The sequence below is a fragment of the Oculina patagonica genome, chromosome 8 (genome assembly GCF_052425735.1).
Source record: "Oculina patagonica isolate OP01 chromosome 8, crgOcupat, whole genome shotgun sequence".
Lineage (NCBI taxonomy): Eukaryota > Metazoa > Cnidaria > Anthozoa > Scleractinia > Oculinidae > Oculina > Oculina patagonica.
The window spans coordinates 21,232,936-21,245,897 of NC_135765.1; the positions used below are offsets into that span (position 1 = coordinate 21,232,936).

Genomic DNA, 12,962 nt, shown 5'->3' on the forward strand with positions numbered 1-12,962 from the left:
ATTATAGTACTGGCCCTGACTGAAGACGAGCTCTGCTAGTTGAAATATTGGCCAATAAATCTTGCCCTCCTACCGTTGTACCAGCCTTGCAATAAATCTGGTTTTATAAGCACTTAGAGTGACGTCTGGTATGAGCATTTCTTGAACAAGAGATCCGGCAGCAGGCAAGCCAAGTAGTTTTTTTTCTTCGTTGCGTGCCCCCCTGCATCCAAACTGTTAAGTTAGTTTACAACCAGAAGCACATTTTTGGACGGTTTAGGAAAGGGAGCACGATGCAAAAAGACTACTTAACCTGTATTTACTATTTTCAAGCTGTATTTCTGTTTGCTGGGAGATTATATATGAACATTCATGAAATATTTTCGTAAGCCGGATCCCTAGGGATGTGAAGGGACTCACGGGTCGCAAAAACCCAGCACCTGCGGGGCGTCTCAATTGCTGCGTGTTTATCAGGGGCACTCTGCTCGACAATATCCGAGCGCCATATTGGTTGTTGCAAGAGGGCTGGAAAATTAGGAGATTTGTTTTGCTCTATCATTTTTTCTCGACCGCATATTACGCCAGAGTGAACAGGGCCGAATCGTTCGCCGCTCAGAAAGGATTCAAATAGCTTCGTCGGTCTGAAGGAGTCTATCAGTGTTTCGAAACAAGTCAAATTTCCTCCGGATACATATCTACATTGAAACTGAAAAGGTTGGGACATTCTGAGAATTCGAGTGCTTGGCGGAGGTGTATCTTTTCACCATCCATTGTTGGACGTTTGAAGATAATTTGCATCGTTTTGTGGGATCCACTACCGAATCGATCGATGTATCGACAGTGAAAGAATGAATAATGCCATCTATGTCGTTGTTTATCGCCTCAAGCTGATTGTGCAGAAAGGTTAGGGTGCCGGTTGTTTTGCACTAATAGCAGTTGACAACTTGCAATTCGACTAAACTTACTAATAAATTAGTTTACACCGTAGTGAAGGAAATATTTCTTCGGCTTTAGAGCGGTTTTGATTCGTGTTCAGAGGGAATTGCGTTGCATTTAAGAACACAGCTCGTTCGGCGAGCGTAAATTTAGAACTACCCACTTATGTTTAAAAGCTGAGTAGCATGCAGGGTTTGGAATTTCTTAGCATGTTGAAAGCGTGTCTGTTTTATTCGCTCGTCTCCACAAACCTGTTTGGTCGATTGCGAGTCAGTTGTCGAATTTAGGAGCGCTTTAATTATAATCATTTCTTATGCCGCTAAGCGTTTGTATTTTTCTCTTTCAGGGTGACCCATTGCAAGGGTTGACTTTTACATCGAAAGATGGATCCGGCCGAAAATCAAGAAGGTAAGTTGTATTTAGCAGGGAAAACCGTCTTATTGTAACAATGATCTCTGTTTTTCTGTGCAAGGGTAACTGGCGAATGTTTTGGAACAGCTATGCATTGAAATTGTCAATTTTAAAGATGTTTTCCCATTGTACGGATTATGGGCACTCGGGTTACGTTCGACTCGTCTTTTGTGGACATAGTTTCGCCGTTTTTTCAACACCAGTCATTTTTATTCATTTCATTTCGTTCGAAGAGTCTTCTATATTATTCTCAATGTAGAACTGGCCTGATTTGATGAGCAATATATACCGCAATAATTGCCGTGAATTTAATTTGCTGGTAACATGTTACCGAAGCTCTTCTCGTCCATAATGCGTACCTGTCATCGGTTGAAGAATATTATACTTTGTCTTTCGAATCGTTTTCTCATTTCGTATTTTATTAGCCTGAGACATAGGCATTGTTATCGATTTTTGAATATCTTGCCCACTGGTAATTGGCAAAGTGGTTATTTGGGGAAATACAATGGACACTCATCCTATTCATAAGTGTTTTAACACCTATTTTTGCGAACGATTTTATCGTTTGTTTTGTGAGCTGTTCTTTTCACTGCTCAATCAACGTGATCCATTTAATATTCATTTTCTTTCAGTTCTTTGCTAGCATCAGGTACACAAAGAATCTAATAATCTTGAAAAAAATTGATTACCTGATTTTCTTGTGCATTTTTTTGGTTGTTCATTTAGATAGGTTTGTTCCTGGAAAATATGATTTTTTCTTATTACACTGTACTTGGTTTCACAAGGAATTTAGTTATTGTTCAATAAGTATTTATAATAGGAATGGGAATGAGATATTTTGGAAAAATATTATTTTTCTCTCTGTCTCCATGGTGATGGTTTAATATAACTGCCGTGAACACATGTTCACATGTATTTGCACAAACAGTGTCATTTTGTTGATTTATAAAGTTTAATCTTCTGAAATGTCAAGTATTAATATGTATCTATGGTGGTAGTTTTCTTTTGTATTATATTATTTATCATGCTTTAGTCCCTTAGATTTCTTTCATTTTACTAGAGTGATTGTGTGGTCGGTGATAATTGGTAACTGGTCATTTCATACTAAACCTTTTGTAAGAAATTTCAACACTTGCCCTATTTTTTGATTAAATGTTGGGTCCTGAATAAACACTGGGTCTAGAGAAGAACGAGTTGTAAATATTGTAAATGCCAACGATCTTTATTTGAGATACCTGTGTTTGAGGATTTGGCTTATACATGAAACTTTCCCATGGTAACTGATTCTCGCTGGTCAGAAGACCAAGGTATCCTAATGATTAGTAATCCCAGTATAAAGCAGGGTTTTCATTAAGAATTGTAATAGCAGGAGAATAGTGTAAAGTAACCGGAGCATGATTTTTAAAGGTTTTGCATCTAAATAAAAAATTGGTACAGGCCTTTGAAATTTTAGCCGGAGAATTCTATGTAATAGCCGGAGAATTCTCCGATCTCGATGCCTATTTTTCCTTTATTGATATTTACACACTTAGCATTACAAGGTGAGGAAAAAAAAAGTAACAAGTGAAACAAAAGAACAGATGATAATAATTTCCAAAGCAAGTACATCAAAGTGGACTAAAACGAAATAATACACGCAACAAAAAGAAAAAGCAACAAACACACGAAAAAAAAAGCGAACAGCACATTCCACTATCTGGGAGAATATATCCACTTCCGAAATCTCAACTAGTAAGTTTGTCTATAACTTAGGATATGTTTGTTCTTCTGCAGTCCCAACCAAAAAAAAAATAAACAAGTGAAGGGGATATCCAAAAAGGAAAGCACCGCTGAGGGAGAGAAAGAAGCGTCCCAGAAGACATCACGAGTAGACGACTAGGCACAAGAGAGAAGGGAAGGCGTGGAGGCGAAAAAGAAAAAGAAGGAGGGGCAGAGCGGGAAGGAAGAAAGCGCGGCGGAAGACCCCAATGATGTGGTACCCAAGCCAGCGGCCGAGGCGGCGGAGGGAAAGGCGCCGGCCGAGGGGGAGCACGGGAGGGCCCGGAGGGGGCCCCCGCCGGTATCGATAATGAACTCAGTTAAGAAATATTCACTGCCTGATTTTCTTCAAGAAGTTGCTGCGAAGTGAAAAGTTGAATCAAATCTAATTTTCTTGCTAGTGAAGTTTTCCTCGACCTGCTCGAAGAGGCGTCTATTCCCCGAAGTTCTTTCCCTCCGCTCACCCTGAAGGAGCCAAGGGCCCACCACTAAGGAATGCGAACCGCAGCGAACAGAGAAGACAGAAGACTCACATCCTCACACCAGACGACACCAGTTCGAGCATAATCACCTACTCCTCAAGACGCGAGAAACAAGATGAGGAAAACGAAACGGCAGAAGAAGCACCCATATATAAGTGGAGAAAGTCGATGCGAAAGCGAGAAGATGAGAAAAGAAGGACTGCAGAAGGAAAACGAAGAGATAAAGCAAACCACAAAAGAAAGGCAAAGGCCCTCCAATAACTCTTGAACCCATCAGGGTGCACCTAATGAACACCCTGATAAAGGGTTCACAGCAGGTTATTGGGAACCAGGATTTGGCCTTTTTAAAGGCCACAATCTGGGATTAAGAAGGGAAAGGGAAGCAAGATTCAGGATTGCAGTTATGAATGGGACATGGGATTTGGTGATTTTATGAGGAGAGACTTCAGAAAGAAAAGAAATAGGAACTCCCAGGGAGTACAATCTGGGATTTATTGTTCTGCTCTCCTCCAATGAGGATCCAGTAATTTTGATGAGTTTACTATAAATAATGTAATTTTCACTCTGTCCAAGACCCCAGGGGGGTACTCCGGGATAAGTGAGGGGAGTGGAAGGAGGGGGAATGATGGGATGGGGAGAATTGGAGGTATTTTGGGTGACTGAAAATAGGGGAGGGTAAAAACAAATAAGGGCCTGCAATTAGGGGTAATTTGACTAGGGATTGGGCGTTTTGGTCCAGGGATTGGGTAATGTCGGGAGACTTAGGGATTTGGGTCCGAGTGCCTCCATTCGACATCCCCGTCACTGTCCCGGAGTACCCCCTGGGTCCAAGACCAAAAGAGACAGAAAGATAAGTACATGTATATTCTCTTTTGTTTTTCACCCCTGCCCCTATAGCCAAATATGTTGTAGTTAAATGTTTGTTCCAAATGGCTGTGTATAATTTGGGTTTCAAAGGGTTTAATATTTTTTTGCCCTTACATGCAACTGCCTTGTTAAAGTCATTTTTTTTTTTTAAAATCTTTTAGGCCAGCACTTGATCCAACACTGTGTCATTATCCAACGTGACGAAAAAGGCTATGGTCTGACTGTTACAGGGGACAATCCAGTTTACGTACAGTCTGTGAAGGAAGGTGTGTACATTTACACTTTTGTATCAACGTCATCAATGTCACTTGCATGTTTGAGTCTTGTGTGAAGTGTTAGACTATCAACTGACCATGGCAGCTGACTGCAGTGGACAGTGTGGGGGTCCTGTTGTCAATACTTCATGCCTTGGCTTCTGTCAGAAATTGAAAGAAATTGTTGAAAAAAATGTTGGTCGTTGACATTATGCTGTCACTACTTTTTGGGCCATGTCACCTGTCTGAATTTACCCTGGCGGAGATTTTGACGATCTGTGCCAGGTGTACTTATCAAGTAGATACTGATAAACTGCAGTGGCTTTTGACTGATTATAATCCCCTCCAGGAGCAGTTAAACACATAGTTACATTTTAACATACTCCACATCCCCATTAAAAAAGGAAATAAAAGAAAAAAAACAACTGAGCAATTGTCTGCTGAGCCTATGTGTAACATACAGGTAGGCATTAATTTTCAATGCACAATGGAAAAGTTTGTATTAAGTACTGGTGATGCTTAAAGAGTGAAAAGCCCAGAATACAGGAGTAACAACTATGATCGTTAATGTTTTTATTTTCAGATGGAGCAGCTTACCGTACAGGTGTACAAGTTGGTGATAAGATTATCAAGGTGGGAACAGATCTATTCTTGTTGCTACATTTTTTTGACAAGGCCTGCATGGAGACTTTGGTGATACTTGTAGATCTACAGTACCGCTCAGAAATAAGCATCCCAAAACATACACGCGTATGCGTATCTGCGTATATGCGTCTGCATATGTGCGTATGTGCGTATACTCTGTATACGCGTATGCTCATCAGTATGTATGAGCAAGCTTATTGTTTTTTCTTTTCTTTATAGTTTATTGTTCTTTCGATGGCTTGCTATTTCTTCTTTTAGAGATCGCCGATTTATGCAAAATAGAAACGGAGAAATAACTTTTTCGTTACTTGACTTACCGGCCTTACCGGTGCGTGCTTATGAAAGATTTTTTTCTAAATCTAATAAATGTTGACGGCGCATCATATAAACTCGTTTGAATCGCCCATTTACGCCAAATAGAACCAGAGATATATTTTTTTTTCGCTTCTAAGCCGTGTCGCTTTAATAGGCAATTAATTCATAAACAGTTTCTCCGGCGCGCGTGAACAGACCAAAAGTTTATGTTGTAAGAAATGCTAAAAAACAAGATCAGTTGACGGCGCATCATATAAACTCTGAACTCTAGTCGGCAAACGAAACATTCCACTTGAAAAACATCGGAGCCGTAAAGCCTTCTGTGAATATTAAATTGAAAGGCAGACTTGTGACGCGCCATCGCGTCTAGCTTGAAATGAACTTGTTTTATTTTTTTGTGAATTTGGCATAAAATTCTTCTTGAATGAAACTTGTCTTCATTTTTAACACAGAAAATGGCATCAATTAAATTACAGCTTTAGAGGAGTTATACAAATTTTGCTTTTTTAAAGCGGCGCAGCTAAAAGAGTCTAAAAGTTGGAAAAATTTGCATATGTCAAAAGTAATTTGAAACCTTTCGAATAAACTCCATCGTAAATAAATGTAACACAACGCCGCACGCAAGTATCCGATTTAGATTCTTTCATACACACGTAACTGCGTTTTGCTAAAGAAAACTAAATGACAGAATGAACTTTAAGGTTTAATATTTGCGTCCTAAGTCATAACACAAACAATTCGTACGCGTGACATTACACACATGTTTCATGTTTTGTCCGAAGATTGCCTGATCGCAGGTTATGTTTGTCCTGATTCGGCGGGACCGAGCTAACTTCTGATGTGGTCGAAGAGTCGAAAATATGCAACAGTTATTTTACATCTGCAGCGAATTTTGTTTCGATGTCAGCGAGATCTTTCCGTGAATGTTTTGCGAACGCACTGTTTTATACCATTATGAACTTGGAACTTTCGGTAAGTAATAAAGATTTAATCATTCGGAAATGTTTTGGCGTCCTTCTAATAAGCTAGACTTGTTCTTAGACTAGCTGTGTATCATTTCTCATCCAATTTTTTGCTCAAAGCACATGTTCCAGTCGAGATGCCTTCTCGATCTTGGCGCGAAATGATAACTTATGATTTTAAGATTACTTGGCAAAGATTTTCATCCTTTAGAATGAGTTCACAAGGTGAATGTTTTGATCAAACGTTCAAGTTTAGTAAGCCAGTCGATAGTTTGAACGTTTTAGTTGCTTCTCAAAGTATAGAAATCGCCAATGGAAGTTAGATTTGAAATACGATAACTTTTGCACTACTCAATTAACCAACGCTGTTTAATTTATAATTTCCTGGCAAAGATATTTCATTTGTTTTCTCTAACAATACAACACAATGAGAACCAAGAGCAATGAATAACAAAGAACTGCGTATGTGCTTACGCTTCATTGCATATGCACGTCTGCGTATGTGCATATATGCGTCTGCGTATGTGCGTATGTGCGTATAAGGTGCATATACGATGGACGCTTATGTCTGAGCGGTACTGTATCTCATATAATTACAAGATCTTTAGGGCCCGGCTTTAGGGGAACTTAGTTATGGATCTATGTTGACAATTTAAGAGTTAACTGCCCTGACCAACTTCCAAAATCAAAACAAATTAAGGTGGAATAACCTTCCTATTATACTGTACAACTGTACAGGAGTTTACAAAGTTTAGAGAAGTAAGAAATTTGAGAACAGGAAAGTACCTTCCTACTACCCACCATGCTATGTGAAAAGGATTGTGAAGCACAGACTAGTCAAAATTCATCTGACCTACTCTTCTTTGGCATTAAAATCGCAATGAACAACGAAGGTATGTTATTAACCTCTTTGTAGGTGAATGGAACTCTGGTGACACATTACAATCACATTGAAGTTGTCAACCTCATTAAATGTAAGTGCAGTTTATTCAGCATGTGCAGCTTCATTTTACTTAATTTTTGAGCTCTTTTTCTCTCTATAAACACTTGAGCAAGCATTAAACATAAATATTACACTTACCTATTGTTTTTTTAATGAATTCCGGTTCTCGGTAGGCAATTTCAATTTATGTTTCTTTTCCTTTGAATGGCAAAAGCCTTGTGCTTGCCTTCTGCCACTGGGCAAATTGACCGGCCGGAACTGACTTGTCCAGCTGTTTTCAGTATCTGAATCAACTTCAGTTAACTAAAGAGGGCAGGGCCTTACTGATACTTTGCCAGGATGCAAAACCCTGATGCTCATCTGCCTCAAACCTTAGTGAATCCCCTTGGTTACTGTCCAAAGGCGAGGTCTTGATGGCTGGATGTTGTCCTTCTTTTTTTCCTGTAAATTATGTGTGTCTCAACCGATAATTGCATCAATTAAAGAATGAGGCCAATGTCCAGCCATCTTGGCTGAACAAGCCTGTTCAACAAAGAATTGATTCTATGGCACAAGGACAGTATTTTCTAGTGGGATACAGTGGGCAATCCCATTCTGACAAGAAAGCCTCATCTTGGCCGCTCATGTAGCCAAACATACGCAGGGTTTGCGTTATCTTGCTTGCTCACAGAACCAGCCTTGTAATGGGGCCTCATCTTGCCTGCTGGTTTAGCCAATTACAGTGCGGGAATTGGTTTGCTTGCTAGCTCTCAGAGCTTCATTGTAGCATTACATGTACATGTGACATATAACAATTGGTGTTAATTGTCTTGTTACAGCTGGTTCCTATGTTGCGCTGACCCTTCTGGGAAAACCACCAGCTCATCTTCAAGGTAATGTACATGTTGTCTGTATCAACATGAAATAACACTCTTGAAATGAGTTCAAATTGTATTATGTCATTGTGAGAGTGTTATCTTCAGGTTGAAAAACAGATTTTTTTAATATACATGTAACTGTATGCTGAAATAATTTTTTTTACTGTGTCTAAATAAATACCGTGTCTGAAAGTTATCTATTCTATCTATTCTCCAATAGTATACTATGGAATATCCCATGAGTCCCTTGTATTTTCTTGGTATACACAAGAACATTTACAAGGGAGGGGGGGGGGGTGGGGGGTATAGGTATACAAAGAAAATACAAGTGACAAGTGGGATATGCCATAGTTAGCATACCATGAGAAAATGTTGTGTAACTATGTTTTACCATGCCATAGAAAATACATGTACGCTTACTAAATTTGGTCAAGAATGGAATGGCAGCACACAATGGGAAGGCTGGGTTGAATTTTGTCGAATTTACGGCTTTCCAATGTATTTTGATTGGCTGTATTTTCTATGGTATGGTATACAGTCGAAGCTCTCTTAAGCGGACACCCTCGGGACGCGAAAAAAGTGTCCGCAACTGGAGCTGGCCGCTTACGAGAATGGTTCTCGTAAGCGGCCACTAGAGGTGTAGGGGATTGATGGCCGCTTACGGGAGCTTGCCCAGCTAACATAATGCTAATTTGCATGTAAGTGGTGTTTCGAAATGTAACCGGACGTGGATTATGACAAAACAAACACTGAAATATGGTTCTGTAATTACTGTAAAATACTTTTGACGAACGACGATGTGAAGTAGATTGATAAAAACAAGATACAGAGGTTGTTAACAGGATTTTCTTTGGGGTGTCCGCTTACGGGAGCTTTAAGACAAAGAAAAAGTCTAAGTCGTAATCTCTGAAAGTGTCCGCGGCCGCTTACGGGAATGTCCGCTTACGAGAATGTAAAAATACAGAGTTTGTATGGGAGCGTAAAACGGGGTTTCAAACAAGGCGGCCGTAAGTAGAGCTGTCCGCTTACGGGAGTGTCCGTTAAGAGAGCCTCGACTGTATAAATAATTAATGGTATACTTCAACTTCTAAAGCCAGATATTTGTTTTTTATGTTTTAAATGTATTATTTATGCCTAAGCCTTCAATGCCTATTTGGGATTAATCATTCACCATTCTGAGCAAATAGAGATAACTGTTAGTATTGTTTTTATATGCCTTGCTGTACACAAGGGGGGGGGGGGGGTATACAGTTACATGTACCTTACCATACATGAAATGAATTGCATTTGGCTTTACATGCTTATCACTTTTTATTTGTTTTCTAGCAGAAAGGCATGGATCTTCATCACCTCCGCCATTGAATATTGTAAGTTGACTGACTACTTGTTTGTTATTTGTGTCAATAGAACAGAGATGTGTAATCTAAAGTACCATCCTCGTGTTGGCATGGTTACCAAATTTCTTTGTTTCCTTCCTCCTACCCTAATTCAATGTTGAGCTCACAAACATATTACATAAACAGTCCTTATTTACCACCAAGGTTTAACAGGGGGGGGGGGACCCTTTGTATCGGAGATTGACTAAGTTAAAAAGAAATCAAATCAAAAACTGAAGTTGTATAAAAACAACCCTCCAAGTTAAGATCAGGATTGGAAAGAAATGTGCTTAATTTAGCGACTAAAATTTTTCACTGGCAACAAAACTTGAGCAGTCAGTGGCCAAATGGCCACTAAGGAAAAAAATAAACTTGGAGGGTTTAAAAATTGGGTGTATTTTACTAAAAATCAAGATGCCAACAACTTTATTCAATTCCTGCACTACACATGCCGAAATTCACTAATGGTTATCTTACAGCAATGTATGCAATTTTTGTTATAATTACAAGTTTGTTTCTGGTATAATGTAATGCGTTAAAATTATTTTTGACTTTGTTGTAACCCAGGTACCAAAAGACCCAGTAACAGATGAGAGAACAGTAACTATCCAAAGGGTACTTGATCAAGAGAGGCAGTTTTACAAGGTGAACAGTCAGGAGAAATTATTATTGATTATGGTTTATTGAGTCAAGCTGTTTTCCAGTTGATTGTAACTCTTCCTTGTTCAGGATCATTCTTCTCTGGCTAGAGCCATGCTGTCAGAAATAGGTTACAAATTCAGTACAATGTAATGCAAATAAATTGTGTATGGCACAAGTGTTATGGAAGACTACTTGATCCTCATGCAACACTTGTTTTTGTTTCAGAAAACAAGGGAGGAGTATATGAGAAAACCATCTGAAAAGCTCCAAAAAGAGGTGTGTAATAGTTCTTTCACCCTTGTACGGCTGCAAATATATTTTTTTTTCACTTGAAAGGAAATGTCCTACTAAGGCAGATCATCTTGGTCGGACAAAACAAAATTGTGGTCGGACAGATTTTTATTCATTGTTGCCATATGATGATTTACGAACCAAAAATTGTCAGGACATCATGACCACAATTGGGATTTCGTCGGCCATGAGCAAATTTTGGTGGGCCAATGTGAGATGACCGACTGTTATTTGCAGCCCTGCCCTTGGTAAACCAACAGGGAGTTGTTTACGGTTTTCCCTGTCATCTGTACTGTGTGATAATGAATATATACTGTAAAATGTCAAATGACAGTCTCCTCTTTCCTTGGTATGGGTTTATCTGGCTGCTAACCAAAAAAGAACAAAATCCAAAACAAAACAGGCCGAACAAAACAAACCAATTTTAAAACATTCCGATTATAAGCCTCCCTGGGATATACTGTATAAAAGTCCTCCCCACCCATCTCTTTCATTATTATCTTACTGCATCCTCATTAACAGCTTCAAATAGAAACAGGCACTGACTAATTACTTTGAAAGTTTTCTTTTGTGTAAAAGTTTTTTTTTAATTTTTATTTTCAGCTGGCTGAATCAACAACTCGAATAAAAGCATTTGATGCAGAACTCAATGCGTTAATGCAGACTCAGGTTATTAAAGTTTTATTATTATTATTATTGATTATTATTATTATTGGACAAATAGGGCTTAATTACTGGCAGTCGAAAAATTATGAAATAACAGCGGCCAAGAAATAATCTTCAAGAATATACATGTTTTGGATGTCCTGCATCCATCTTCAGTTGCCAACAACAGTAAACCGCTAGTCGGTGTGACATAAATACAAAAATATAGAACATTAACTGAATGACAACATGGATATAATGAACTGAAATGCAATGGGTTTGAAGAATGTGAAAATTAACAAGGAAAATTAAAATGAAAGGAGTGAGACTGGTATCTACACAACCTGTTGAATTCCTTATTGACACCTTGCATCAAAAACGTATCTGGAAGCCTGCCCTGATTTCCTGTCATCTTGCCCACTGTGTGTGCCGTGATAGATTGTTAACATTTTTTATCCACCAGCCTAGTAACAATGGACCCTTCTCAGCACCACCCGGTAAAACTGTCTCCCCAACATGGCAGTCAGCAAGTCGATTTCCAACCAGATGCCATTCAGTACCATCTGAAGAAAATGTCAGTCCCCCACCAGAACACGACCCCAATGCACTGTACGATAACTACCGTCCACCTGTTAGTGAGCCTAACAGGGAAGCCCCTTCTTCTCCACCTCTGCCTCCTGAAAGGAAGTTCCTTAAAGGAGACCAACTTATGGTATGTCTAACATTTTGTTCACTACTGTGCAGTGTAACTTACAATATAACAGAGTGCAATGGGACTGGAAAAACTTTGTTTGTTGTAATGGGGTTTCGTTATACTGGGGTGCTGTTCCGTTTATTTACTTTTAGTAACTTTGGTTGAGTTGAAGAATATCCTTTGTTAGTATACAGCTATTCCAATTAACGTTGTCCAGTCAAAGCTGTATAACAGTTCAATCCTAACGTAATTTGCTGGGATTAGGTCATTTATATCTAATTTAACCACTTTTTAACATGACATGCTAACTGTACTTATACATTAATCTGTAGCCACTAGGTGGTTTAGGTTCTGTTACTTATCCTGGGAAAAAAAGACATAAGAAGTTATCTGTAAGTATGTGATGTTTAACCCTTGCTAATCACTAAGCTGTTCTGAATGTTAACCATGCAGTAAATATTTAATAACTAACTTCTTTTTTTCCTCTAATAACAAATTCTATTGCAAGTAGGCATGTGATAACAATTAAGAACCTGACTGTCGAAGAAAAGACATCTGTATGTAACTGTAAAATCTCCCAACAAAAATGATTAAAACTTGTATTAAAACTGGTTAGGAGAATTTGAATGTTGAGGGTGCAAAGTTTCTAAAAGATGCAGCATAAAGTTCTAGAGTGATCATGATAAGTTTACACAAAAAAGATTGTGGGGCGGGAGGATAATGAACTAGAAAAGTTGTGTCAACTATAATGATCCCTGGGCTTATTTGTTTGTTTGTTTTTTTTTTTTTGGAGGGGGGGGGGTGGGCTTATTTTCAAGGGGAAATTGTATCTCACTTCAGCAGTGTACTGTTGCCACAGTGTGCTTGAAAAATATTTGGGCTTCTCCAGGGCTTGAACCCTTGTC

At 38.9% G+C, this 12,962-nt stretch overlaps 1 protein-coding gene across 6 annotated transcripts in view; it reads left to right on the forward strand.

Annotated features, from left to right (window-relative positions):
• The first annotated feature begins 464 nt into the window (after positions 1-464).
• LOC144662701 (rho guanine nucleotide exchange factor 11-like) overlaps positions 465-12,962 on the forward strand; it is an 80,232-nt gene continuing 67,734 nt past the window's right edge. For 4 of the 6 annotated variants that reach the window (XM_078523562.1, XM_078523565.1, XM_078523564.1 and 1 more), the window contains exons 1-12: positions 465-882; positions 1,262-1,323; positions 4,595-4,699; positions 5,271-5,320; positions 7,526-7,583; positions 8,371-8,424; positions 9,736-9,776; positions 10,353-10,430; positions 10,653-10,703; positions 11,322-11,387; positions 11,827-12,075; positions 12,390-12,449. In XM_078523562.1, coding sequence (XP_078379688.1) covers positions 1,299-1,323; positions 4,595-4,699; positions 5,271-5,320; positions 7,526-7,583; positions 8,371-8,424; positions 9,736-9,776; positions 10,353-10,430; positions 10,653-10,703; positions 11,322-11,387; positions 11,827-12,075; positions 12,390-12,449 — 837 coding nt within the window. In that variant the 5' untranslated portion in view covers positions 465-882; positions 1,262-1,298. The remainder of the gene's footprint in view (positions 883-1,261; positions 1,324-4,594; positions 4,700-5,270; positions 5,321-7,525; positions 7,584-8,370; positions 8,425-9,735; positions 9,777-10,352; positions 10,431-10,652; positions 10,704-11,321; positions 11,388-11,826; positions 12,076-12,389; positions 12,450-12,962) is intronic. The other 2 variants (XM_078523563.1, XM_078523566.1) reach the window with 2 other exon arrangements.